At 48.0% G+C, this 26118-nt stretch overlaps 1 protein-coding gene across 1 annotated transcript in view; it reads left to right on the top strand.

Moving 5' to 3' along the window:
- GRIPAP1 (GRIP1 associated protein 1) overlaps positions 1-26118 on the top strand; it is a 255468-nt gene that overhangs the window by 105545 nt on the left and 123805 nt on the right. Inside the window, exons 22-24 of the mRNA XM_068248000.1 lie at positions 2079-2174; positions 5886-5942; positions 9980-10079. Coding sequence (XP_068104101.1) covers positions 2079-2174; positions 5886-5942; positions 9980-10079 — 253 coding nt within the window. The remainder of the gene's footprint in view (positions 1-2078; positions 2175-5885; positions 5943-9979; positions 10080-26118) is intronic.

A 26118-nucleotide genomic window follows, 5' to 3' on the forward strand; every position in this document is an offset into this window, starting at 1 on the left:
AAAACCTATTTCATGCAGCCAACTGAAAGTTGGCTGCATGAAAGCCCACTAGAGGGCGCTCTGGATGCGTTCTTCTGATCGCCTCCGGCGGCCAGAAGTAACACAATGAGCGGCCTTCCGTGTTTCGCTTACCTCGTCGCCATGGCGACGAGCGGAGTGACGTCATGGTCGTCAGCCGACGTCCTGACGTCAGCCGCCTCCGATCCAGCCTTTAGCGCTGGCCGGAACTTTTTGTTCCGGCTACGCTGGGCTCAGGCGGCTGGGGGGACCCTCTTTCGCCGCTGCAGCGGCGATCAGGTAGCACACGCGGCTGGCAAAGTGCCGGCTGCGTGTGCTGCTTTTTATTTGAGCCAAATCGGCCCAGCAGGGCCTGAGCGGCAGGCTCCGGCGGTACTGGACAAGCTGAGCTCGTCCAGACCGCTCAGCAGGTTAAAATCACCCATTGATAATGCACCATGGAGCGCTTCATCTTTTTTAGATTTGCTTTCCCTTGCCAATTGTAATTGGAGCAGCACATTGGGATAAAGGAGAATAAGCATTTGTGGTAGCCTGTTATCCTCAGGACAGGAGCGCAAGGTTTTGGAATATTTTGCTGAAGGAGGTTGCGTTTTGAGTGGAAGCTGCAGTTGGGGTGGTATTTGAAAATGAGAGCTTGACATTTTTTATTTAACAGTGGGGTTGGTGAGCTAAGGGTATATCTGCTTATCTCTAGATAAAAACTTAATTGTTTTATTATACCGTAGTCTATTATCATGGACAGTTTGTACACATCCTACTTACTTGCCTCTGAGCCATGTTGGAAATAGTCATGAGAAAAAGAAAGTGCACCCTTTTTCAGTTCAATCCTGAGATCTGTTCCTTAGCATGTCTTATGCCGGGCATACACGGCTGCGATTATGCGCCGGATCGAGCCGCTGGCTCGATGCCGGCGCATCCCCGCTCGTGCGCACGGATCGATCCTCGCTCGTCCCCGCGGGCGGCTGCTAATCAGCCGCTCGTTTCTTCTATTGTTCTTTCCGCCGGTATCGAGCACACTATCGATCCGGCGGGGTATCGGACACGTCGGATATTATCAATCGAGCCATCAGGCTCGATTAATAATCCTCCCAGCAGCTGTGTATGCCCAGCATTAGGCTTTTTTCAGACGGCCGCACCGCCAAAAACAGGACTTAGTGGATTACCACGTTAGTATGCGGTCATCCCCATTTGGTAGTCGGCCATTCAGGAAGTGACGTTCACTTTCTTTACCTCGGAATTTTGTTAAAGTGGGATTACCCTCAAAAATAAACTTCTGCCGTAATGCATTAAACACCGCAAAAAAGAAAAAAAAAATGAACGAGCATGCCCAATTGATGGTGTGACCAATTTCAGGCTGAAATTTGGCGCATGTATTGACGGGACATGCTGAAAAATCTCATGCCGACATGCTCAATTGTGTATGCAGCGGTAACGGCATGCGATGTTGGGACGAGTAAGGTTATACGGCTATTTACAAACAATTTGAAGCCCATGATTCTTCGAGGAGTAGACATCTCAGCAAATTCAGACTGTGCAATATTTAGGGAAATTATTTAGAAGGTGTTCAGCATAAGAAGAGGTTCATCTCAGGCTAACTTATTTTTCTTTGGATATACTGTAGCTGTTGTTGAAGACAGTCGTCAGTGGTTAGGGGAAAATTTAACTTCGTAGTTCCTGTGAATTAAACAGTTGTGAATTGTGATATTAAACTCTGCTGTGGGGAAAGCTCGTTGACTTCTGTAGTTGGAGTCCCTGAGAGGGAAGAGGCAAGACCTGTACCTCACAAAGCTGGAGGTGATTGGTTAGTTGGTTTCAGAAAGCTAGAGGTGATTGGTTAGTTTATTTCAGAAAACCTATGAAGGGCAGATGACTCATTTAGCGATATCTAGGCAGCTTGTTTTATGAAAAGAAGCAGCACATCTCTAAAGCGTATCAAGTGCCCAGAACAAAGGGCGTGTCAGTTTTACTTTAAATGGAAGCTGTATTTCTACTGATTTTGTATTTTACATATATGTATATTCTTAAGTAACAACATCCCTTCATGCTGGTTACATCCGCAGCTGAAACAGAAGGAGCTGGAGGCGGTGACAGAGCAGATTAATGCATTCGGAAAGGAGAAGGAAGCTCTTAATGTGACAATAGAGCAGCTGAAACAGGTGAGCCCATAGTCTGGCCTCCACTCTTATAATCCCACAGTCCTCTCTGCTAATCCCACAGTCCTCTCTGCTAATCCCACAGTCCTCTCTGCTACGTCTTCCAGCTGCTTCCCCTCACTGCCTGCAACACTTACGTTTATTCCCTATGTCGTATGATGTACAGGGAGTCAGGGAGTAAGTCGGGGGACTTACAAACGACCAACATACAAACAACCTGCCGATCCCATTGTGATTGTGTCCCGGTAAGGTGGGAGAAGATTGAAGGAAAAGCTTCAAACTCATCTCTCTCCCCCCCCCCCATGTCTAGGAGTGAATCCCCCACCTGTGCCCTCCCCCCAGCCTACTCTGTAAAGAAAAGCAGTGCCGCTCTCACCTTCCAGCCGTAGTCCAGTGCTGTGCATCCTCCTCTTCGCTCACTCTAGTTCCAGCCTCTCCTGCATGTTGTGTGTAACCATGTGACATGCAGAAGATGCCGGCACTAGAGTGAGTAGAGTGGAGAGAGGCACAGCACTGGACTCCGACTGGTAGGTGACACTGGAGGCACTGGAGAGAAGAGTTACACCTTGGAGGCACAGAGGAGCAGAGGTGGCACAGAGGGACACTGGAGGCACTGGAGAGCAGAGTTACACATTGGAGGCACAGGGGAGCAGAAATGGCACAGAGGGACACTGGATGCACAGGAGAGCAGAGGTAACACGTTGGAGGCACAGGGGAGCAGAGGTGGCACAGAGGGACACTGGAGGCACAGGAGAGCAGAGGCAACACATTGGAGGCACAGGGGAGCAGAAATGGCACAGAGGGACACTGGAGGCACAGGAGAGCAGAGGTGACACATTGGAGGCACAGGGGAGCAGAGGTGGCAGAGGGACACTGGAGGCACAGAAGAGCAGAGGTGACACGTTGGAGGCACAGGGGAGCAGAGGTGGCACAGAGGGACACTGGAGGCACAGGAGAGCAGAGGTGACACATTGGAGGCACAGGAGAGCAGAGGTGGCACAGAGGGACACTGGAGGCACAGGAGAGCAGAGGTGACACGTTGGAGGAACAGGGGAGCAGCGGCGGCATAGAGGGACACTGGAGGCACAGGAGAGCAGAGGCGACACATTGGAGGCACAGGGGAGCATTGGAGGCATAGATGGATTTTGGAGGCACAGGAGAGCAGAGGTGGCACAGTGGGACACTGGAGGCACAGGAGAGCAAAGGTAACACGTTGGAGGCACAGGAGAGCAGAGGTGACACGTTGGAGGCACAGGGGAGCAGAGGTGGCACAGGAGAGCAGAGGTGACACGTTGGAGGCACAGGGGAGCAGCGGTGGCATAGAGGGACACTGGAGGCACAGGAGAGCAGAGGTGACACAGTGGGACACTGGAGGCACAGGAGAGCAGAGGTGACACAGTGGGACACTGGAGGCACAGGAGAGCAGAGGTGACATGTTGGAGGCACAGGGGAGCAGAGGTGACATGTTGGAGGCACAGGAGAGCAGAGGTGACACAGTGGGACACTGGAGGCACAGGAGAGCAGAGGTGACACAGTGGGACACTGGAGGCACAGGAGAGCAGAGGTGACATGTTGGAGGCACAGGGGAGCAGAGGTGGCACAGAGGGACACTGGAGGCACAGGAGAGCAGAGGTGACACATTGAAGGCACAGGGGAGCAGAGGTGGCACAGAGGGACACTGGAGGCACAGGAGAGCAGAGGTGACACGTTGGAGGCACAGGGGAGCAGTGGCGGCATAGAGGGACACTGGAGGCACAGGAGAGCAGAGGCGACACATTGGAGGCACAGGGGAGCAGAGGTGGCACAGATGGATTTTGGAGGCACAGGAGAGCAGAGGTGGCACAGTGGGACACTGGAGGCACAGGAGAGCAAAGGTAACACGTTGGAGGCACAGGAGAGCAGAGGTGACACGTTGGAGGCACAGGGGAGCAGAGGTGGCACAGGAGAGCAGAGGTGACACGTTGGAGGCACAGGGGAGCAGCGGCGGCATAGAGGGACACTGGAGGCACAGGAGAGCAGAGGTGACACAGTGGGACACTGGAGGCACAGGAGAGCAGAGGTGACACAGTGGGACACTGGAGGCACAGGAGAGCAGAGGTGACATGTTGGAGGCACAGGGGAGCAGAGGTGGCACAGAGGGACACTGGAGGCACAGGAGAGCAGAGGTGACACATTGAAGGCACAGGGGAGCAGAGGTGGCACAGAGGGACACTGGAGGCACAGGAGAGCAGAGGTGACACGTTGGAGGCACAGGGGAGCAGCGGCGGCATAGAGGGACACTGGAGGCACAGGAGAGCAGAGGCGACACATTGGAGGCACAGGGGAGCAGAGGTGGCACAGAGGGACATTGGAGGCACAGGAGAGCAGAGGTGGCACAGTGGGACACTGGAGGCACAGGAGAGCAGAGGTGACACGTTGGAGGCACAGAGGGACACTGGAGGCACAGGAGAGCAGAATTGACACGTTGGAGGCACATAGGGACACTGGAGGCACAGGAGAGCAGAGGTGGCACGTTGGAGGCACAGGGGAGCAGAGGTGGCACAGTGGGACACTGGAGGCACAGGAGAGCAGAGGTGACACGTTGGAGGCACAGGGGAGCAGAGGTGGCACAGAGGGACACTGGAGGCACAGGAGAGCAGAGGTGACACGTTGGAGGCACAGGAGAGCAGAGGTGACACGTTGGAGGCACAGGGGGAGCAGAGGTGGCACAGGTGACACGTTGGAGGCACAGGGGAGCAGAGGTGGCACAGAGGGACACTGGAGGTAGAGTAGAGGTGACATGTTGGAGGCACAGGGGAGCAGAGGTGGCACAGAGGGACACTGGAGGCACAGGAGAGTAGAGGTGACACATTGGAGGCACAGGGGAGCAGAGGCGGCACAGACAGGGACACTGAAGCGCAGTGGAAGCAAAGAGGTAGCACAGGAAACAGATGTGGAACAGTGTTCTGACTTGCAAACAGATTCAGTTTAAAGAACAAGTGACACCCATGCTAACCTAGAAACAAAAAACACATATATAAGTAGATAAATTCTACTTCTACTTACATAACAGATGTATTGTGCTATCCACGTAATGGTTCCTTTGAATTTTATAAAGGAAAAGCAGAAAATCCTATTCTAGGCAGTGGCCATCTTGCCAAGCTAATGCTGACATCATATCCTCCTTGACTCTTGATTTCCCCCCTCCCTTCTCTTGCTCATTGTGTATTCATTAGCTGCCCTCCTCCCAGAGTCTTCAGACACTCCCACTGAGGTGTATACTAACAACTGCACTGTCTTTTTATTTACACATCCAATCACTGAGTCACCTCAGCCTTGCTTGTAAACACAAGTAATCAGAGGGTGTTTCTGATAAGCAGCTAGGCAGGGAAATAAATGGAAGAGGAGGAATTGTATTATAGATAAAACGAACTCCCAGCATTTAACTCTTTGGCACTGTTTGGCACTAGGGCCAGTGCTCCTAAAGTATGTGATAACTCCAAACCATAACAGCAGAAAAAGTTTTGCAAGTTTTGAATGCAGGATTAGCATCTTTATCACTTAATACACTTAGACCAGTTGCTGTTGAAATTTCATTTTTATGGTGACAATACCGCTTTAAGAATGAACCTACTACAGACCCCGTTGTTAGAGAGGCTACCTGTACAGTGAAGAGGGACGGCTCTGGGTAATGCTTTTGCTTTATAATTTGTTTATTTCTGTTCACATTTGCAGGAGGTAAAGGATACAGCGGATGGGCAGAAAATCCTGGAGAAGAGAGGCAGTGCTGCTGTAAGTGATGTGCTGCTATGCTGAAGATGCTTGCTGTGCTCTGATGTGTCCTCCCTATACACACAGCCATTGTGATAGATGGACATTCCTCCTCCTTCTAATACATAATACATATCAGTATATGCTAATTTCTCTCCCTCACCTTTTCATGCATGCTTAGTGCTACACTGATTTCTTCTTTCCCTCCAATGCACACACATAATGATGTGTGGACCTTTCTTCTTCTAAGGGCTTGTTTCCACTATTGCGAATCCGCATGCATCCAACGCATGCGGATTCGCACATGTAATGCAAGTGGATGGGCCTGTCTCCACTGCAGCGTTGTTGAGGTGCGTTTTTTTTCAGCGGTGAAAAAACGCACAAAAGAGCCACAGAATTCGCCTGCGAGTGGAATGCATGCAAATCGCATGCAATGTATTTAATAGGGAAATCGCATGCATTTTTTCCCCATACGTTTTTGCCGGAAATTTGCATGCGAATTCGCATAGGTACCAATGTAAATTCACACATGGGTAAAATCGCATATACCCTTACCTATGCGAAATCGCATGCGAATTCGCGGCAAAAAACGCATGGGGAATCGCATCCGCATGCGATTTCCTCAGCGGTGGAATCCAGGCGATTCCGCACCGCAATAGTGGAAACGAGCCCTAATACACACAGACATCAAGACATAATGAAACCTTTCCTCCTCCTTAAAGGGAACCTGAACTGAAGTAAAATTAAAAGACTCAAACATATCTGGGGCTTCTACCAGCCCCCTGCTGCCGTCCTGTGCCAACATTGTCACAAAGCATTTTTCCAAGCCCCCGCAGCGACCCATTGTTATTTGGATGCGTGGGCCTGGTCCCCGCCCCCTGATCGCACTCCCATGGACTAGAGTGCTTTGTGTGTGTGCGCAGTACATAAAAAATCTCTACTGCGCATGTGCAGAATGCTCCCGACCGGCAAAGGGTTGCTGCAGGGGACTGTAAGATGACTTTAGTGACAGCGCAGGCACACGGTGGCTGTAAGGGGGCTGGTAGAAGCTATAATTTGCTTACAAGGAGAAAACAAAAAAGTGAAAAGGATATCCTAAGAGGTGCGCCACACCACCTTTGTTACATGCATACTAGTACAAGGATATAATATGAAAACTTGAGGAAACTCCAGAAAGTTTATATGCAAAAAAAGTACAAAACCTTTTATCAATCCCAAAAGACAAAAATTTGCAAGTTAATCCATATAATGCAATTTTCAGGAAATACATTCTGTATATAAAAGTGATATATGTAGACAATGGTTAACATCGCGGCGACAACTTCGAATTGTTTCAGGAAAGACCCTTCATGAGGCCTCCATATGTATTGATCCTTCATCAGGCCTCCATATGTATTGATACAAATCTGTATCTCAATTGCACAACCACATAGACCATCTGGACAACACAAAGCCAGGAAAAAGCCACTCAATCCAACTTTGCCTGGAGAACCGCATACAGCAGGATAATACAGCAGGAGAGTGGTGATCGGAACCAGGTGAGTTGGAGTTTAAATACTCCTAAACACACCCTTAGGGTTGGTCTAAATGGCTGAGAAGCCAATAAGCATAGAGAGCTCTGGTTGTACTGGTTGAACTCGATGGACGTATGTCTTTTTTCAACCAAAATAACTATGTAACCCTAGGGGTATGTTTTGGGAGTATTTAAACTCCAACTCACCTGGTTCCGATCACCACTCTCCTGCTGTATTATCCTGCTGTATGCGGTTCTCCGGGCAAAGATGGATTGAGTGGCTTTTTCCTGGCTTTATGTTGTCCAGATGGTCTACTGTATGTTTTTGTGCAATTGAGATACAGGCTGGTAGAAGCCCCAGGTAAGTATTTTTTTCTTACTTCAGTTTAGGTTTCCTTAACCTCTTGAGGACCACAGTGTTTGTTAAACCCCCCATTTTTCAATAAACTGGCCACTGCAGCTTTAAGGCCTCGCTGCAGGGCCGCACATATCAGCACACATGTGACCCCCCCCCCCTTCTCCCCACCAACAGAGCTTTCTGTCTGATGCCCCCCATGTTTATTTTTGTGTGTGCAAATATTTGTTATTATTTTTAAATAAAAATGTACAATTTTTTCTTTATTTTGTGTATCCCCCTCCCCCCACCAGCCAATCAGCGTGATCAGCTGTCATAGGCTTCAGCCTATGACAGCGGATCACCTCCGAGCCCACAGTGGGGATTGCCGTGTCACACGGCTATCCACAGTACAGCGCTGCCGTGGATCACAGCGCTGTACAAGCTAATTAGACAGCGAAACCGCAGTCTAACAGTCTCCTAGCGGCGATCTCCGCCTACCAAGCGGACATGCGCGCGTGATCTCCAGCAAAACAAGCCCCAAGGACTTTACTCCGATCGGCGTTAGGCGGTCCTGGGGCTGCCACCGCGGCCTCGCCCGTCGGCGCGGCGCGACGCGGTCGGCTACAGGTTAATAGGGACCTGGACACTGGCCTCTCCTCTCCTGCTAATACACAGACACCAGGACACTGAACTCTCCACTCCTCCTAATACACAGACACCAGGACACTGACCTATCCACTCCTCCTAATACACAGACACCAGGACACTGACCTCTCCACTCCTCCTAATACACAGACACCAGGACACTGACCTCTCCACTCCTCCTAATACACAGACACCAGGACACTGAACTCTCCACTCCTCCTAATACACAGACACCAGGACACTGACCTCTCCACTCCTCCTAATACACAGACACCAGGGCACTGACCTCTCCACTCCTCCTAATACACAGACACCAGGACACTGACCTATCCACTCCTCCTAATACACAGACACCAGGACACTGACCTCTCCACTCCTCCTAATACACAGACACCAGGACACTGACCTCTCCACTCCTCCTAATACACAGACACCAGGACACTGAACTCTCCACTCCTCCTAATACACAGACACCAGGACACTGACCTCTCCACTCCTCCTAATACACAGACACCAGGGCACTGACATCTCCACTCCTCCTAATACACAGACACCAGGACACTGACCTATCCACTCCTCCTAATACACAGACACCAGGACACTGACCTCTCCACTCCTCCTAATACACAGACACCAGGGCACTGACCTCTCCACTCCTCCTAATACACAGACACCAGGGCACTGACCACTCCTCTCCTCCTAATACACAGACACCAGGACACTGACCTCTCCTCTCCTCCTAATACACAGACACCAGGGCACTGACCACTCCTCTCCTCCTAATACACAGACACCAGGACACTGACCTCTCCTCTCCTCCTTATACACATACACCAGGGCACTGACCTCTCCTCTCCTCCTAATACACAGACACCAGGACACTGACCTCTCCACTCCTCCTAATACACAGACACCAGGACACTGACCTCTCCACTCCTCCTAATACACAGACACCAGGACACTGACCTATCCACTCCTCCTAATACACAGACACCAGGACACTGACCTATCCACTCCTCCTAATACACAGACACCAGGACACTGACCTCTCCACTCCTCCTAATACACAGACACCAGGACACTGACCTATCCACTCCTCCTAATACACAGACACCAGGACACTGACCTCTCCACTCCTCCTAATACACAGACACCAGGGCACTGACCACTCCTCTCCTCCTAATACACAGACACCAGGACACTGACCTCTCCTCTCCTCCTTATACACATACACCAGGGCACTGACCTCTCCTCTCCTCCTAATACACAGACACCAGGACACTGACCTCTCCACTCCTCCTAATACACAGACACCAGGACACTGACCTCTCCACTCCTCCTAATACACAGACACCAGGACACTGACCTCTCCACTCCTCCTAATACACAGACACCAGGACACTGACCTATCCACTCCTCCTAATACACAGACACCAGGACACTGACATCTCCTCCTAATACACAGACACCAGGACACTGACATCTCCTCCTAATACACAGACACCAGGACACAGACCTATCCACTCCTCCTTATACACATATATTTTGTTTTCCTCTGTACAGTTGAAGGATCTGAAGAGGCAGCTTCACTTGGAAAGGAAGAGAGCTGACAAGCTGCAGGAAAGGCTGCAGGAAATTCTCACTAACAGTAAAACACGGACAGGTGAGTGAATTTGGGGCCCTGTCTTGTGCACTCGGTGCTATAAATGGTTATTTAAGCCTCTGTGTGGCATTCATGCACTGTGAGACACTTTACACAGCACCACACCAGGCAGATACACTGCTATTGAAAACCGTGTCTGCGAAAACGAACAGCTTCGCTACTTTGGTTTTAAATATTTTTGCACAAATTGTGAATCTCTGAAGGATGGTGATGTCATTTAAAGTGGTATAAAACCCAGCATTTCTTCTTTGCTCTAAAAGACTATTTGCAGCATATAATATACTACCACAATTTTTTTTAAGCAGAACAGCATTCAAAGGGTTAATGTGCAACTCTCTGGCATAACATAAAAAATCAATTCTTTATTTTTATGTGGTAAACAAGTAATAAGGATGCTAACCAGGCAATCCAAAAGTTAAAAATCACTCTTAGTTTTCTTATCCATAAAACAACATTCCCCAGTTTCCGTGGCTCTTATTTGGTACATCTGCCACACAAAGGAATTTGCAGGGCATTCTGGGTTTTTTTTTTTGCTTCTTTATTTCCCCTCAGACTTAACTAATGCAGCCTGATTGGCTGAAGCCTCTTTCCCTCCTGTTTTACCCTCCCACACCTCTGTTCCTCTCTGATTGGCCAATATTTTTCATGCTGAGACTATGCACTTTCTTTTGCAGAGCTGAGTGGGAGTTACTAAAGACTGGGAGGAGGGCGGGCAATGCATACACAATCAGGCAGAAGAGAGTAAGGGAGGAAATTACATCAGGATTGGCTTCAAAATGGACACAGTTAAGATGGAGAATCCTAAGAAGGATTTTCTCTTTTTTTTTACTATAGAAAAATCACTAAAATCAAAACGTGGACAGTGCAATACATATGTTATGTAAGTAGAGCAAGTATTTAGCTACTTGTATATGTGTTTTTTTTCTGATATAGTATTGCTCACAGCTCTTCTTTAAAACACAGGACTTACTTTTTCAATAGAAAACTCTCTGCAGGGGGATCTGCATCTGAACTGGTGATAACATAGTCTTGTGTTTACTTAATTGTAGCAGAGAGGAATGTAAACATTCCCTGACTGTGCAGAAACTTCTTCTAATGTGTCCAGAACTGATACACTCCTCAGAAATAATTACTGGGTGCATTACAGTATAAATACACCAGTTATGGATAAAATGCAATGGCAGCTTTCATTACTTTGGGAACTTGTAATTTCTAAATGAATAATAATACTTGTGCACAAAAGCAAATATCATAACTGTATGGGATATTAAAAGTAGGAAAACACATTTTTATTGAATATTATGTCAGATTTTAATACTGCTTTAAAGCGGTACACATCAGCAGTTCATAATATATTATTTTAAATTAAAGTGGACCTGAAGTATGTAAAAAAAAAAAAAAAAAGTTTACTTACTTTTGTGCTTCAGCCAGCCCCCTGCAGCCGCCCTGTGCCTGCGCCGTTACCAAACAAACTGGAGGGGGAAGCAGCCAGGACGGGGGTGACAGCGGTCGACGGGGAGTAGGGTCGCCCCCCCCTCTCACCTGGGTCCCTCGTCCCCGCTCCCCTCCAGCTATTTGCGCGAAAACTTGTTAAAATGTATTATAGCCAGTGAGCAGGGACACTTACCTTCTCTCCTTGGGTTCCACCACTCTCCGCTTGACTTCCTGCAATGTCGCCCTCTATACATCGGAGGTCGGCATTGCAGTAAGTGACACGGCGAGCGGAGGAAGTAGGAGAGAAGGTAATCTTCCCTGCTTCCTGCCTATATTATGTTTTAACACTTTTTTGCCCAAATAGCTGGAGGGGGTGCAGGGCCCGGGGACCCTGGTGAGGGAGGAGTACCTCGCCGACCGCTGCCACCTCCGCCCTGGCTGTTACCCTCTCCAGCATGGCGGCCCCCTCCCCATCCACAGGCTGGGACACAGAAAACAGATCCATTTCTGTGTCCAAAGCTGCCTGTGTAGAGGGGGATCCGTTTTCTTATTGATTTTCATTACCCCTCCGTGTATCCGGGGTCCGTGAATATCATGCAGATCCAGATCCATGTTCAGTTTTTCAAAACTGATCCCCCTAAACGCAAACGGATCGGTTTTGAAACTGAGTGAAGACTACTGCTATTTTTAACATTGGTATCCGTGGCCGCAATCTAAACTACAACGTCCTTCAAACGACATTGTGCGCATGTGGCTAACTGCATGAAATCAGCCCAACAGTCATGGGAGTTGATCTGCCGTATGGATCGGTCAGACTGCCTGTTACCAGTCAGTCGTCTTGCCGTTTGCCACGCATACACATGCCTGAATGTTGTCTGATTTTAGTGTGTCGGTCAACAATCAGGCGGTTTGGTTGAGCATGTGTGCCTTTAAAGAATACCCAATCATTGTTTTGTCAAATGACTAAGAAAATGTTTTGTTTAGATGTAGGTCTTGTCATTGTCAGAACTTACAGAGAATAAGATGGCTGCCCCCGTGACATAAAGACCACACTGCATTTGTGGCTGGCACCTTAGGTAGCTTTGTCTCGGGTCAGGTGTGCTTTAACAGTGTTGATGACAGCAGATATACATTTCATATTGTACATATTGTTTCTACCTGGACTTGGGGTTTAAAGGAATCATCTGGGATAAAAAAAATTGAGATCTGCTTCCTCCAGCCCCTGGCATCCGACCTGTCCATCGCCGAAGCTCCAGGGGGCTCCTGGTGCCCTCTACTGCGCCTGCACGAGCACAGCGGTCAGTCGCTCACACGCACATGCGCGTGACTGACAGCGGTGCTCATGCAGTAGGTGCCGACCAAGCAAGGTCAGCATCTGCAGCAGGGGGAACCGGAAGCCACCAGAGCTGTGGCGTGGGACATGCCAGGGGCTGGAGGAAGCCCCGGGTAAGTAAAGCTCATGTATTTTTATTTTCCCTGAAGACTCCTTTAAAGAGTACCTAAATTATAAATTACAGTTTACTTTAAACCTAATAAGTTGCCAAAATAAATAAAATCACACATAATAAAGTGTGATTTCTCAACCCCGTGGTCCGTATTCCACGTATGGTCTTGAAATCCCCACCCCCAGTGTGAAACTGGGCCCTGGGCCTTTTTTTTTCTTTCCAAACCATAGGTGCAAAGGATGCTGGGGGATTGATGTAGTAACTCCATCCCCATTTCCATGTGATCTAATCTAGGCACACTGGCAGACATCTGAAAGAAGAATTCTAGCAGACAGACATGCTAAAACCGGCTACAGCAGTTTTCCTGTGTCTTCTCTCTCCTACACACTGTGAAAAGAGAAGTTATTTGATCCAGGCAGGCAGACAGCAGGGGAGGGAGGGCCAGGGGAGTTAACCAGGCTGAAGAGGTGGGCACAATGCTTTCAGCTTCAGGAGGAATAAGGAAGTACTGCTACAGATATAAAGTGAGTCTGTTCTATCCAATATGATGTACCAGCTGTAAACTTTATATGTCCATCTAACTGTACACAGTGCATAGACTGCATATATGTATTGCCACTCAGACTTTTTTTTTGGCTGGAGGTGGTCTTTAAAGTGAACCTTAAGTGAGAAAAAAAAATTGAGTTTTACTCACCTGGGGCTTACCTCAGCCCCCTGCAGCTGATCGGTGCCCACGACGAGTCGCTCTGATGCTCCGGGTCCCGCTGGCGGCCACTTCCGGTTTCGCCGTCAGGACCCGTCAGGCTGGGGAACGCGGCTGATACTACGCGTTCCCAGCCAAAATAGCACCCCTATGCGGCCATATGTCCGCATAGGCACCCGTATGCGGACATATGGCCGCATAGGGGTGCTATTTTGGCTGGGAACGCGTAGTATCAGCCGCGTTCCCCAGCCTGACGGGTCCTGACGGCGAAACCGGAAGTGGCCGCCAGCGGGACCCGGAGCATCAGAGCGACTCGTCGTGGGCACCGATCAGCTGCAGGGGGCTGAGGTAAGCCCCAGGTGAGTAAAACTCAATTTTTTTTTCTCACTTAAGGTTCACTTTAAGGGATGCTATTTACATCATCCCAGAGTTCTTTAACCTTCCTAGCGGTATGGACGAGCATGAGCCTGACTCGTCCATAAAAAACTAGCTTGGAAAGGTAAGGACACATGCACAGAAGACCCTGACTGACGCGGCAGCTACCGGGGCTGATTGCAGCTGAACGGCAGACCATGGGAGGGCAGCGAGGGACTCGCACGTAGTTATGGGGCTGGAGGAAGCCCCGGGTAAGTTTTAAATCTTTATTGTTTTCTGGATTCCTTTAGGCGTCTTTCACACTAAGACGTTGCGTTAGGTGCTACGTTAAGGTCGCATAATGTGCACCTAACGCAACGCATGGTGGTGGTGGCAGAGGACGTTAGCAAAGAGCCGCGTTAAGCGGCTCTTTGATGTGTCCGTGATGCGTACTATAGTACGCATGCGCTGGTGGAGACCACGTGAGCAGAACACTCCGCATCACGTCCCACCAGTGACGTCAGCACAGTGCAGTGAATATTAATTAGCCATGTGGCTAATCACTGCGCCTGTGCAAGCAGGCTAACGCGGCAAAGGTGCTGTAATGCCGTAGCATGCTGCACCTTAGATTGACGTGCAGCATTACAATGTAACGCAACGTGGGCACTGTGAACAGCCCATTGCAGTTACATTGCTGTGCGTTGGGGAGCGTTACAGGCTACACTACCGTGCGCCTGTAACGTCTCACTGTGAAAGCAGCCTTAATCTCTGGATTCCTTTAAGAAGCGCTACCTTGGACTTTGAAAAAGCTGAAAGAGTCACCCAGGTAATGTATGCCGTCCCCTGCAGGTGGCAGTGTTGAGCTGCCTGTCTAAGCAGGCCTGTATGATTATGGATAAAGCGTGTTATATATGTGTGTGTGGTGTTACTGGGAGATGTATATGTGTGTGGCGGGCAGTGGCTCTAGCAGGGTAGACCTCACATTCGGTAGTAAATCTTTGTAAGTGCACAGGGTTTTCCATTACGAGGTCTGTGGACTTCCTGTGATCGTCATGAGATAAGGGTCTCCTCTATAACAAGGGAAAATGATGACAGGCACTGCAGAGAATTTATAGCCAGCAATGTAAATGTGTAGGGGGGAGGGGCAGCTCTCCCCACTGCATAGAATATATGACTTCTGCAATAACCAGAAAAAATAAGAAGTTGAAATAAAATCTATTTAGTCAGTTTTCACAAATGGAAGGCTGCAGGACAGCCTTAGCTTGCTGGGGAGGCCTCTTCTTAAAGCAAACCTGAAATGATTTGTAAGTGTAATACAGCTAAGAAATAGAAAATTAGCAGCAAACAAAAGTCTTATGATGTTTTCCAGTACAGAAAGAGTTAAAAAAAAAAAAACTTCAGTTGTTATCTATGAGCTATTCCACCTAACTTGGTTTGAATACAGTCCTGTTTTCCGAACCACTTAAACAGCTGAGAAACAGTGAGAGGCAGTTTAAGGTGAGGTTTTACTGCAGGAAAGTTCAAAGGGTCATTATTTTGGCTTTGTTATACAGCTTAAAAGACAGTGTGGTTTTAAAACTACAACTGTGACTGTATGATGCTGTGTTATAAAAATAAATTATATAACTGAAAAGAAAAATGAGACTCATTTATTTGCTACCAATGTTCTATTTTGTATCCGTACTACACATACAATTCATTATATCACAAGTTTTTTTGTGTTTTTTTGCTTCAGTTTTGCTTTAAGTACTTAGTGGATTATTTTTGAATTATGACCAGTTACTGATGAGTCAGAATGTGTGGCTCAAAGACGGCTTTCTTAAAGAGAACCTGAATTGAAAACAAAAAGTCAAAATAACCATACACAGGTCATACTTGCCTCCTGTGTAATCTACTCATCAGTCTCTTTCTCCTCTCCTGTGTCCCATTTGTCCACTGTGATCAATGGAATTCTCTGTCCTCTATTTTAAAAATGGTAATTTCCCCATAATAGCTTCCTGGTCAGCACACTGTTAAACTGTAAATCACCCACTTGAACATGGAAATTACCTTGCACATTCAGTTGTAACTGACAGCTGCTGATATATGTCTGACAGCAACTGGTATATTTCAGTTCTGACAAAACATTGTCAGAACTGGAAGGGATCACTGTAAGAAGAAAATGGTGAGTTTCTGAGAGGAACTGACGGTGAGGTTAGTATGTAATATTCATTTACAGGTACATCATGTGTTCATTTTAAATAATTTTACTCTCTTCAGGTTCCCTTTAAGGCTTGTACACACGTCCAACAAAGTGCACGTCCATCACCACGACATGACCAACACCGTGTCAAATCGTTTACACGTCTTGTATTTTTTTCACACACCAACCAACTAAACAACCAACTAATTGAAATTATTGCACGTGCAAGCGAAACAACATGGCCACAATCTAAACTACAACGTCCTTCAAACGACATTATACGCACGTGACTAACTGCACAATATCAACCCAGCAGTCATGTGAGTCGATCTGCTGTATGGATCGGTGAGACTACCTGTCATCAGGCGCTCGTCTTGTCGTTTGCTGTGCATGCACACGCCTAATTGTCGTCGAACATACCAAAATCAACGAAAATCAGTCGGTTTTGGTCGGTGTATACGGGCCCTTCAAGAATACCCGAGCTGACGTGATATGTTAAAATGGAGGCTACTGTGATGAATAGGCAGGATAACTTGAGGCATATTGCATCTCCCAATCACTCCCGTGCTGCTCTGTTCTGCTTCAAAAGGCCCCATTAGCTCTGTTAATAATAATAATAATAATACGAACATTTGTATAGCGCTTTTCTCCTGTCGGAGTCAAAGCGCTCAAGAGCTGCAGCCACTGGGACGCGCTCAAGAGGCCACCCTGCAGTGTTAGGGAGTCTTGCCTTGAACTCCTTACTGAATAGGTACTTGACGTAGCCAGGATTCGAACCCTGGTCTCCCATGTCAAAGGCAGAGCCCTTAACCAGTACACTATCCAGCCACTACTGTTGACTTGGCTTAGTCGCTGACCTTTAACCTAAAGGTATGTGGTTGCGCATGCGCAGTATGTGTGATCCACCTCTTGTGTCTTGGATCTTGTTATCGTGCTCCCCAAGCTTGGCAGTCCCAGCACATGGTCTCCTGTCCAGACCGCTGTACAAGGAGGGTGGATTGGACATATTGCATATGGTAACCAAGTTCATCCGGTGTTTGGCTGAGGTATCCTTTAAAATGTATGTAATTGTTTATAAATGCTGATATTTGCTGCTGCCATACAGAACCGATAAATGCAGATTTTTGCCCCTGTGCGCTACTAAGGTTATAGGACAAACAGCATCTAAAAGTTTAAAAAAAAAAAAAAAAAAGAGGAACTGTAGTGGAAATATCAAATTAATAAAATTGCTTATTTTTTACAATATGTAGAAGCTTTCCAGAGGCACCAATAAAATAAAAGTCACTTAAACGAGCTTAAAACCGATGGGGCAGTGGTGGGCCTATCCCATCCATGCAGACAAAGCAAACAAAGGAAGGACTGTGGCATCAACAGTCAAACAACAATTTGTCCACAGTAAAAAATAGGCAACGCGTTTCACGGGCTCAATCCCGCTTCATCAGGCCAATCAAAAAGGAGCATACAGCTTAACAGCATCAAAACCACACTGAGCGCCTCTGTAGATGCTGTTAAGCTGTATGCTCCTTTTTGATTGGCCTGATGAAGCGGGATTGAGCCCGTGAAACGCGTTGCCTATTTTTACTGTGGAGTATAAATAAATTGTTGTTTGACTGTTGATGCCACAGTCCTTCCTTTGTTTGCTTTGTCTGCATGGATGGGATAGGCCCACCACTGCCCCATCGGTTTTAAGCTTGTTTAAGTGACTTTTATTCTATTGGCGCCTCTGGAAAGCTTCTACATATTGCTAAGTCCACCCTTGGTGGAGGGTTGTACCCATCTTCTTCCCATCTACAGAGAGCAACTTTTAATCCTGAGTGGGGTCAGGTTAATCTCCCCACCTGCCTTCACAGTGGTTGCCTAATGGTAACCCTGGTTTGTGAGTATTAAATTGTTATATTACTCATTATTAATTATCATCTATACAATATCACACTATTGGGCTCTTGGTGTCCCCCCTCCCTTTTATTTTTTACAATATTAATTTCTAGATTATTTAGTCAGTGTGTAAAATCCTTCCTCTCCCTAATTTACATTCTGAAATGTATCACTGGCGATGACCTCTTTAGTTCTGCCTGGTGATCCAGAATGTTGGTTCTTTGCACAGAGGGAGATAATGCTAGAGTGACCAGACGTCCCGGATTGCCCGGGACGCGTCCCGGATTTGGGGTCCGCTGTCCCAGGCTTAATGAGGTCCCGGGAAACGTCCCGATTTCAGCAGCGGGACGTCCTGGCCTCGGGACTCTGGCCCCTCTCTCCTCATGAACTGGCAGCGGCGTCTATAGACGCCGTGCCAGTTCATTGCCTGCAGCCCCGCTCCAGCCTCCTCTACCGGTGTCTGTTCCGACACCGGCAGGCGAGCAGGGCTACGGCAAGATGGCTGCCGAAGCCCTGTACTGGAGACTATTTGTGTCTCCAGTACAAGGCTTCGGACGCCATCTTGCCGTAGCCCTGTCAGCGCGGGAGATATGCAGGGGGAAGGTGGTCTCGGGAGGAGCGCGCCAGAGGCCGGAGACTTCTGCCAGGTGAGTAAATGCTTTTTTTCCAGGTGAACTTTGCCCGCATTGTTTTTTTCTTTTCTGGTGAAATGTTTGCCTGCATTGCGTTTCTTTTCTGGTGAAATGTTTGCCCGCATTGCGTTTCTTTTCTGGTGAAATGTTTGCCCGCATTGCGTTTCTTGTCTGGTGAAATGTTTGCCCGCATTGCGTTTCTTTTCTGGTGAAATGTTTGCCCGCATTGCGTTTCTTTTCTGGTGAAATGTTTGCCCGCATTGCGTTTCTTTTCTGGTGAAATGTTTGCCCGCATTGCGTTTCTTTTCTGGTGAAATGTTTGCCCGCATTGCGTTTCTTTTCTGGTGAAATGTTTGCCCGCATTGCGTTTCTTTTCTGGTGAAATGTTTGCCCGCATTGCGTTTCTTGTCTGGTGAAATGTTTGCCCGCATTGCGTTTCTTTTCTGGTGAAATGTTTGCCCGCATTGCGTTTCTTTTCTGGTGAAATGTTTGCCCGCATTGCGTTTCTTTTCTGGTGAAATGTTTGCCCGCATTGCATTTCTTTTCTGGTGAAATGTTTGCCCGCATTGCGTTTCTTTTCTGGTGAAATGTTTGCCCGCATTGCGCTTCTTTTCTGGTGAAATGTTTGCGCGCATTGCGTTTATTTTGTACTGACATGTTGCCCGCATTGCGTTTATTTTGTACTGACATGTTTGCCCGCATTGCGTTTATTTTGTACTGACATGTTTGCTCACATTGCGTTTATTTTCTGGTGAAATGTTTGCCCGCATTGCGTTTATTTTCTGGTGAAATGTTTGTCCGCATTGCGTTTATTTTGTACTGACGCGTTTGCCCGCATTGCATTTATTTTGTACTGACATGTTTGCCCGCATTGCGTTTATTTTCTGGTGAAATGTTTGCCCGCATTGCGTTTATTTTGCACTGACATGTTTGCCCGCATTGCGTTTACTTTGTACTGACATGTTTGCCCGCATTGCGTTTATTTTGTACTGACATGTTTGCCCACATTGCGTTTATTTTATACTGACATGTTGCCCGCATTGCGGTTATTTTGTGCTGACATGTTGCCTATTGCGTTTATTTTCTGGTGTCCGGGGTAACTGTTACTGCATTTATTATTTAATGGTCATAGATGGCTATGTTTGCTGCTTTGTGGTTACGGTATACTATTAGCATCACACAGTTTCTGCACACCCATGATGCAAAGTCTCGTTTGTCCACATCATGGCGTAAACACTGCTTTCTTATGCCTCGCTGTTACATCATTACGTTAGCTCCGCCCATACAATGTCATGGCCACGACCATTTTTCGCCGCTGCGTGCGCCGCAGCCCCCCCCCCCCCCAGTCTTCGTCGCTGCGTGCTCCTCAGTCCTCCCCACTTTTCTCCGTGGCGCGCTGGTACAGCCCCGACGAATCGCTGCAAAAGTCTGCTGGTCACGCCGCTCTGTCCCTGCCGCAGGCTCCTCTCTGATGGCAGAGCACTGTGCGCCAGTCAGGAGCTGCTTTCATTGGCTCCTGACCCTGTCAATCAATGTAAGCAAGTGGGATTGGCTTACAGTGATGACAGGGCCAGGAGCCAATGAAAACTGCTCCTGACCTGCTCACAGAGCTCTGCCGTCATAGAGATGGCAGGGACAGAGTGGCGAGATCGGCGGTGACGGCGGGGACACGCGGTCAATGCAACGTAGAGTCTATGTCAAGTCAGGGCCGCAGCACCACCTGCTGGACATAAGATTCGTACTGCGTCGGTCTAGGAACGGTTAAAGAAAAATTAAGTACATAAACTTCCAAAGTCCCAGTAAAAAAAAAAAACTTAATATAATTTTTGTAAAAGCTTTTTGGAATTTCCCATGAAGCCATGGAATATGCTCATTAATGTTAGATATATTAATACACAGATTCAGATTTATGGGCGGCGTTCTCGGCCGGGGTGATCCATAGAACTGGCGTTTGCCTCTCCGGGGATGTTGGAAGTATCAGACCGTGCGAGGGGCAGACAGATTGCGCGGATGACAGAACTACAGGGCCGTCATCCACATAAACAGAAAACACACTCAAGCACCCAGCTGATAAACGCGCATAAAAATCCAATTACCTTAATAGCCGCATCTACATCATTCCCATTAGTTCAAAAATGGACAAAATGGAGGATTAATACAGGCGGAGGAACACAAAGGGCATTTTAATTCTTTTTGGATGGGAAATTAAAGCAGCCCGTCCAAGTGTGACTCAAGTATTACTCATTACTGGCGAAGAAAACGCTTAACGCTTTCGTGGTTGGAGGCGTAATGGAGAAAAGTAGCTGGGGGTTCAGAGGAAGAGAAGACGCCAACGCTGGGAGGGGGAGGGGGGTACGACTTTGACCGACACCCCTGGGTGGTGAAAGGAGGAGTATCATCACAAATTATGAGTTGCTGGTAATTTAAGTATTCACTAGGGATGGTCAATGAGATGCAAATAGTTCAGAGTTGATGCAGGATTATGTAAATTGTGTATGCAAATGTACACAGCTTGAAAATGTACCGATTGGATCCTCCCCTCCCTCAGTAGGATTTAATTGGTCCATTTTCAAGCTGCCTAAGTTTGCATACAAAATTTGCATAATCCCGCATTAACCCAAAAGTATTTGCATCTCACAGACTATTCCTGGTGATGTTCCTTGTTTGAATTTGTCTTGGTTTTGCGAAATTATGTTCCTTGCTCATCTAATGCATTTCAAAGCTTTGCATTTTTTCCCCCGCAGTTTTCTCTGTTTGCCATTTAAAATCACCCGACTGGTCAGGTTTGTTTTTTTTTCATCTATGATGTGCAATTTGCGGTTAATGCAAGTCAATGGCAATGCAGAAAAATCACAGAAGCAATGCGTTTTGTGCGAAAAATTACACGTGATTTTGAAGTTAGATAACTTTTCATGTAAATTTAACTTGATTAGTATGCATGAAAAAATCACAATCTTAAAATTCACCTACTAAAGTGCACAAAATCTCTGTTGCATCCCCTGTAGTGTGTCCCTAGCTCTGCTGTTGGGTCCCCTGTAGTGTGTCCCCAGCTCTGCTGTTGGGTCCCCTGTAGTGTGTCCCCAGCTCTGCTGTTGGGTCCCCTGTAGTGTGTCCCCATCTCTGCTGTTGGGTCCCCTGTAGTGTGTCCCCAGCTCTGCTGTTGGGTCCCCTGTAGTGTGTCCCCAGCTCTGCTGTTGGGTCCCCTGTAGTGTGTCCCCATCTCTGCTGTTGGGTCCCCTGTAGTGTGTCCCCAGCTCTGCTGTTGGGTCCCCTGTAGTGTGTCCCCAGCTCTGCTGTTGGGTCCCCTGTAGTGTGTCCCCAGCTCTGCTGTTGGGTCCCCTGTAGTTTTTCCCCAGCTCTGCTGTTGGGTCCCCTGTAGTGTGTCCTCGGCTCTGTTGGGTCCCCTGTAGTGTGTCCCCAGCTCTGCTGTTGGGTCCCCTGTAGTGTGTCCCCAGCTCTGTTGGGTCCCCTGTAGTGTGTCCACAGCTCTGCTGTTGGGTCACCTGTAGTGTGTCCCCAGCTCTGCTGTTGGGTCCCCTGTAGTGTGTCCCCAGCTCTGCTGTTGGGTCCCCTGTAGTGTGTCCCCAGCTCTGCTGTTGGGTCCCCTGTAGTGTGTCCCCAGCTCTGCTGTTGGGTCCCCTGTAGTGTGTCCCTAGCTCTGCTGTTGGGTCACCTGTAGTGTGTCCCCAGCTCTGTTGTTGGGTCCCCTGTAGTGTGTCCCCAGCTCTGCTGTTGGGTCCCCTGTAGTGTGTCCCCAGCTCTGCTGTTGGGTCCCCTGTAGTGTGTCCCCAGCTCTGCTGTTGGGTCCCCTGTAGTGTGTCCCCAGCTCTGCTGTTGGGTCCCCTGTACTGTGTCCCCAGCTCTGTTGGGTCCCCTGTAGTGTGTCCCCAGCTCTGCTGTTGGGTCCCCTGTAGTGTGTCCCCAGCTCTGCTGTTGGCTCCCCTGTAGTGTGTCCCCAGCTCTGCTGTTGGGTCCCCTGTAGTGTATCCCCAGCTCTGCTGTAGGGTCCCCTGTAGTGTGTCCACAGCTCTGCTGTTGGGTCCCCTGTAGTGTGTCCACAGCTCTGTTGGGTCCCCTGTAGTGTGTCCACAGCTCTGCTGTTGGGTCCCCTGTAGTGTGTCCCCAGCTCTGCTGTTGGGTCCCCTGTAGTGTGTCCCTAGCTCTGTTGCACCCTCTGTAGTGTGTCCCCAGCTCTGTTGGACCCCTGTAGTGTGTCCCTAGCTCTGTTGCACCCTCTATAGTGTGTCCACAGCTCTGTTGCACCCTCTGTAGTGTGTCCCCAGCTCTGTTGCACCCTCTGTAGTGTGTCCCCAGCTCTGTTGGACCCCTGTAGTGTGTCCCCAGCTCTGTTGCACCCTCTGTAGTGTGTCCCCAGCTCTGTTGCACCCTCTGTAGTGTGTCCCCAGCTCTGTTGGACCCCTGTAGTGTGTCCCCAGCTCTGTTGCACCCTCTGTAGTGTGTCCCCAGCTCTGTTGCACCCTCTGTAGTGTGTCCCCAGCTCTGTCGCACCCTCTGTAGTGTGTCCCCAGCTCTGTTGCACCCTCTGTAGTGTGTCCCCAGCTCTGTTGCACCCTCTGTAGTGTGTCCCCAGCTCTGTTGGACCCCTGTAGCGTGTCCCCATCTCAGGACCTGTGAAATTACCACTGAGATCTGGGGCAGTTGTTTGCTTATGGGGAATTCTGAGTTGTGAAGCTGTAGACCCACCTGATTTGTGTGGTGGCTACAATCTGGTGAGCTCCAGTATTTTCAGTTGTGGATAACCAGAGTCACAGTGGAGAGTTATTGCACGGTTTGCTCGCCAATGCACTGGGTGTCTGTTAAAATTGGAACACTGTGATTTGTGTATTGCTGTATAACGCTGTGTCAGACTCTCTTTACAGAGTTGTTTATGTGGAGAGCGCAATCACTCTTCTGCACTGAATTACATCCTTTCTGGAAAATTTTGATTGCAAACCCACCGTCCTGGTCCCAGTCAAGTTTTTAGCAGGCAGACGCAGTTCTACATTATTTGCATTATCTTAGGTACACTTTAAAGCAAACCTGAACCTAATAAATAACACAAATAGGATATTACCTAAAATATGTTATTGTCCAGCTTTATTATCCCTCATTTTTGCAAAAATCCATCTGGTAAATTTACATGGATGTGCGCTGATGGAGAGACGAAAAGCCTGCTTACTGCAGGTGTTTAAAGGGATAGGAAGGGAGAGAACGGGCAGAACTGTAAGAGTCCCCAACAAAAAGTGGCTGGGGGCAACACTGTTGGCTATCGGTAAGGAGAGAGAGTCAGAGGACCCACCCCACATCCATGTGACTTAAAATGAACCTCCGGACGAAAAATCTACTCAGCAGAACTGAAAAGGCTTGGTGTGTCTTTAACAGTTTCACAGCATCAGAACTTTGTTTTTCGTACCAAAGCATCATTTTTAGCTGCATTTTTAGCTAAGCTCCACCCATCAAAGAGACCTGCCCGGGCGGTTTTTCACTGATGCTGTGCAAAGCATGATGGGATTTCCTATGTTGTTGTTCACGTTGCCTAGCAACTGGGAGGGGTGATCAGGGCACAGGACAGTTGGAACTGTGTCTCATGCTCCCTGTCACCTCCTTTCAACCAAAAAGATGGCTGCCCTTATGAATCAAACATTAGCCTGTTCTTTTAAAACAGGGTGGGTAAGAGATTATATTACCTATCTATTTTAATTAACATAACTAATGTAACTTAATAACAGTATGTTTGTTTAGGCTGGAGTTCCTCTTTAAGGTGTGTACTTTGTACTTTCTGCTCCCAGGACCACCGGGCCCCCTCTGGTCCTGCCCAACTCAGACTGGACAGCAAGCCAGGGCTTTTGCTTAAGCGCTCCCCCCTCAGTGATCCCCTGAGTTCGTCTGGGGCTGGGAGCACATGGTCTCGGACTGGTTATCGGATATCGGACTGTACGCATGGGTGCTTCAACCGGCATCCCTAAAGGGACTCTCTGCCTCTGTCTGTCTCCTCTTGCATTATTTTTTCTCTCTCTCTCTCTTTCTTCCTCTTACTCTCTTAGCTATCCTTTCTCCCTCCCTCTCTCTCTCTCTCTCTCTCTCTCTCTTTCTCTCTCTCTCTCTCTTTCTCTCTCTCTTTCTCTCTCTCTCTCTTTTTATTCACTCTTTTCCCAGGACACACTGCAGGGTATCTGGAACTGCTACGGAGCTGCGCGAGCGCTGCCGGTAAATGTGGCTGCTCCCGTCACATAGCAGTCCAGATTTCCCCACGCGTCCTTCACTATAGTTATGTGCTGTATGTATATATAGGTAATGCTTACTTGGTACTTACTGTACCTGATTATATGTGTCGTAGGATTGCATGTATGTGTTAGTACCATCACCGACCCTGTATGAGCCAAAAACAATTCCGGGTACAACCCCGTTGTACTTGGTGAAATAAACGATTCTGATTCTGAGTGGCAGTATGCTGCTGATTAGGGAGTGAGGGCCTACTGATTGCTGTAGCATGCTATTTTCACTATTTTCCCTTTTTTAATGTTTTTTTTTTTATTTTATTTTTTACAAAACTTTTGGGTGCATATCTGCTTTAAAGAGATATTCTATCAGACCCCTATAAAAAGGTGAGCTCTGACTGCGGCTTTCATGTTGGATAATATGTACAGAATTCTGGGCGCTGTAGATGGTTTCAGCTTTCTTCTGGACATCTCATTTGACTGTCGCTCTGCACAGAGGGTGGAGGTGATGCAATGCTTGTTTGATCATATTATCTGGACTCTGACAGCTGTTTATGGGGACAAAGCGTTATTATACTGTAAGCCTTGTTAGCTGTTGGCAGACGTTAGTTCTTTAGGCAAACCTCCAGGTGTATGTATCAGACAAGACAAGACACAGAACATTTATATCGCACTTTTCTCCTGGCGGACTCAAAGCACCAGAGCTGCAGCCACTAGGACGTGCTGTATAGGCAGTAGCAGTGTTAGGGAGTCTTGCCCTAGGACTCCTTACTGAATAGGCGCTGGCTTACTAAACAGGAAGAGTAAAATTTAAACCCAGGTCTTCCTGTGCTGGAGGCAGAGCCCTTAACCAGTATTACTAGGTTTCTTTGTATGTATTTGTGAGTAAGTCAGTGATTTCCAGTCTGAAAACTCAATTCCCTGTGGCCCGGAGTTTATCTACATGTCCCCCCATTTGTTCCCTAAGCCCCCCAAAGTGCAATGCATATATTTCCGGGTGTCGCGTGTCAGTTTGTTCTGCTGTCCTGCTTTGTGATCCATCGGGCAGTTGACTGAAAATGAAGGTCTGCAATGGTTTTCTAGGGGCTGATTTACCTTGACCCATTCCCTCCAAGTCTGGTAAAACACACCCAAAGTCAGCAGAATATGGAGGATGATTTATTTCCATTTAAAGTTGACCTGAACTCTTGCACAGA

The sequence above is a fragment of the Hyperolius riggenbachi genome, chromosome 8 (assembly GCF_040937935.1).
Source record: "Hyperolius riggenbachi isolate aHypRig1 chromosome 8, aHypRig1.pri, whole genome shotgun sequence".
NCBI lineage: Eukaryota > Metazoa > Chordata > Amphibia > Anura > Hyperoliidae > Hyperolius > Hyperolius riggenbachi.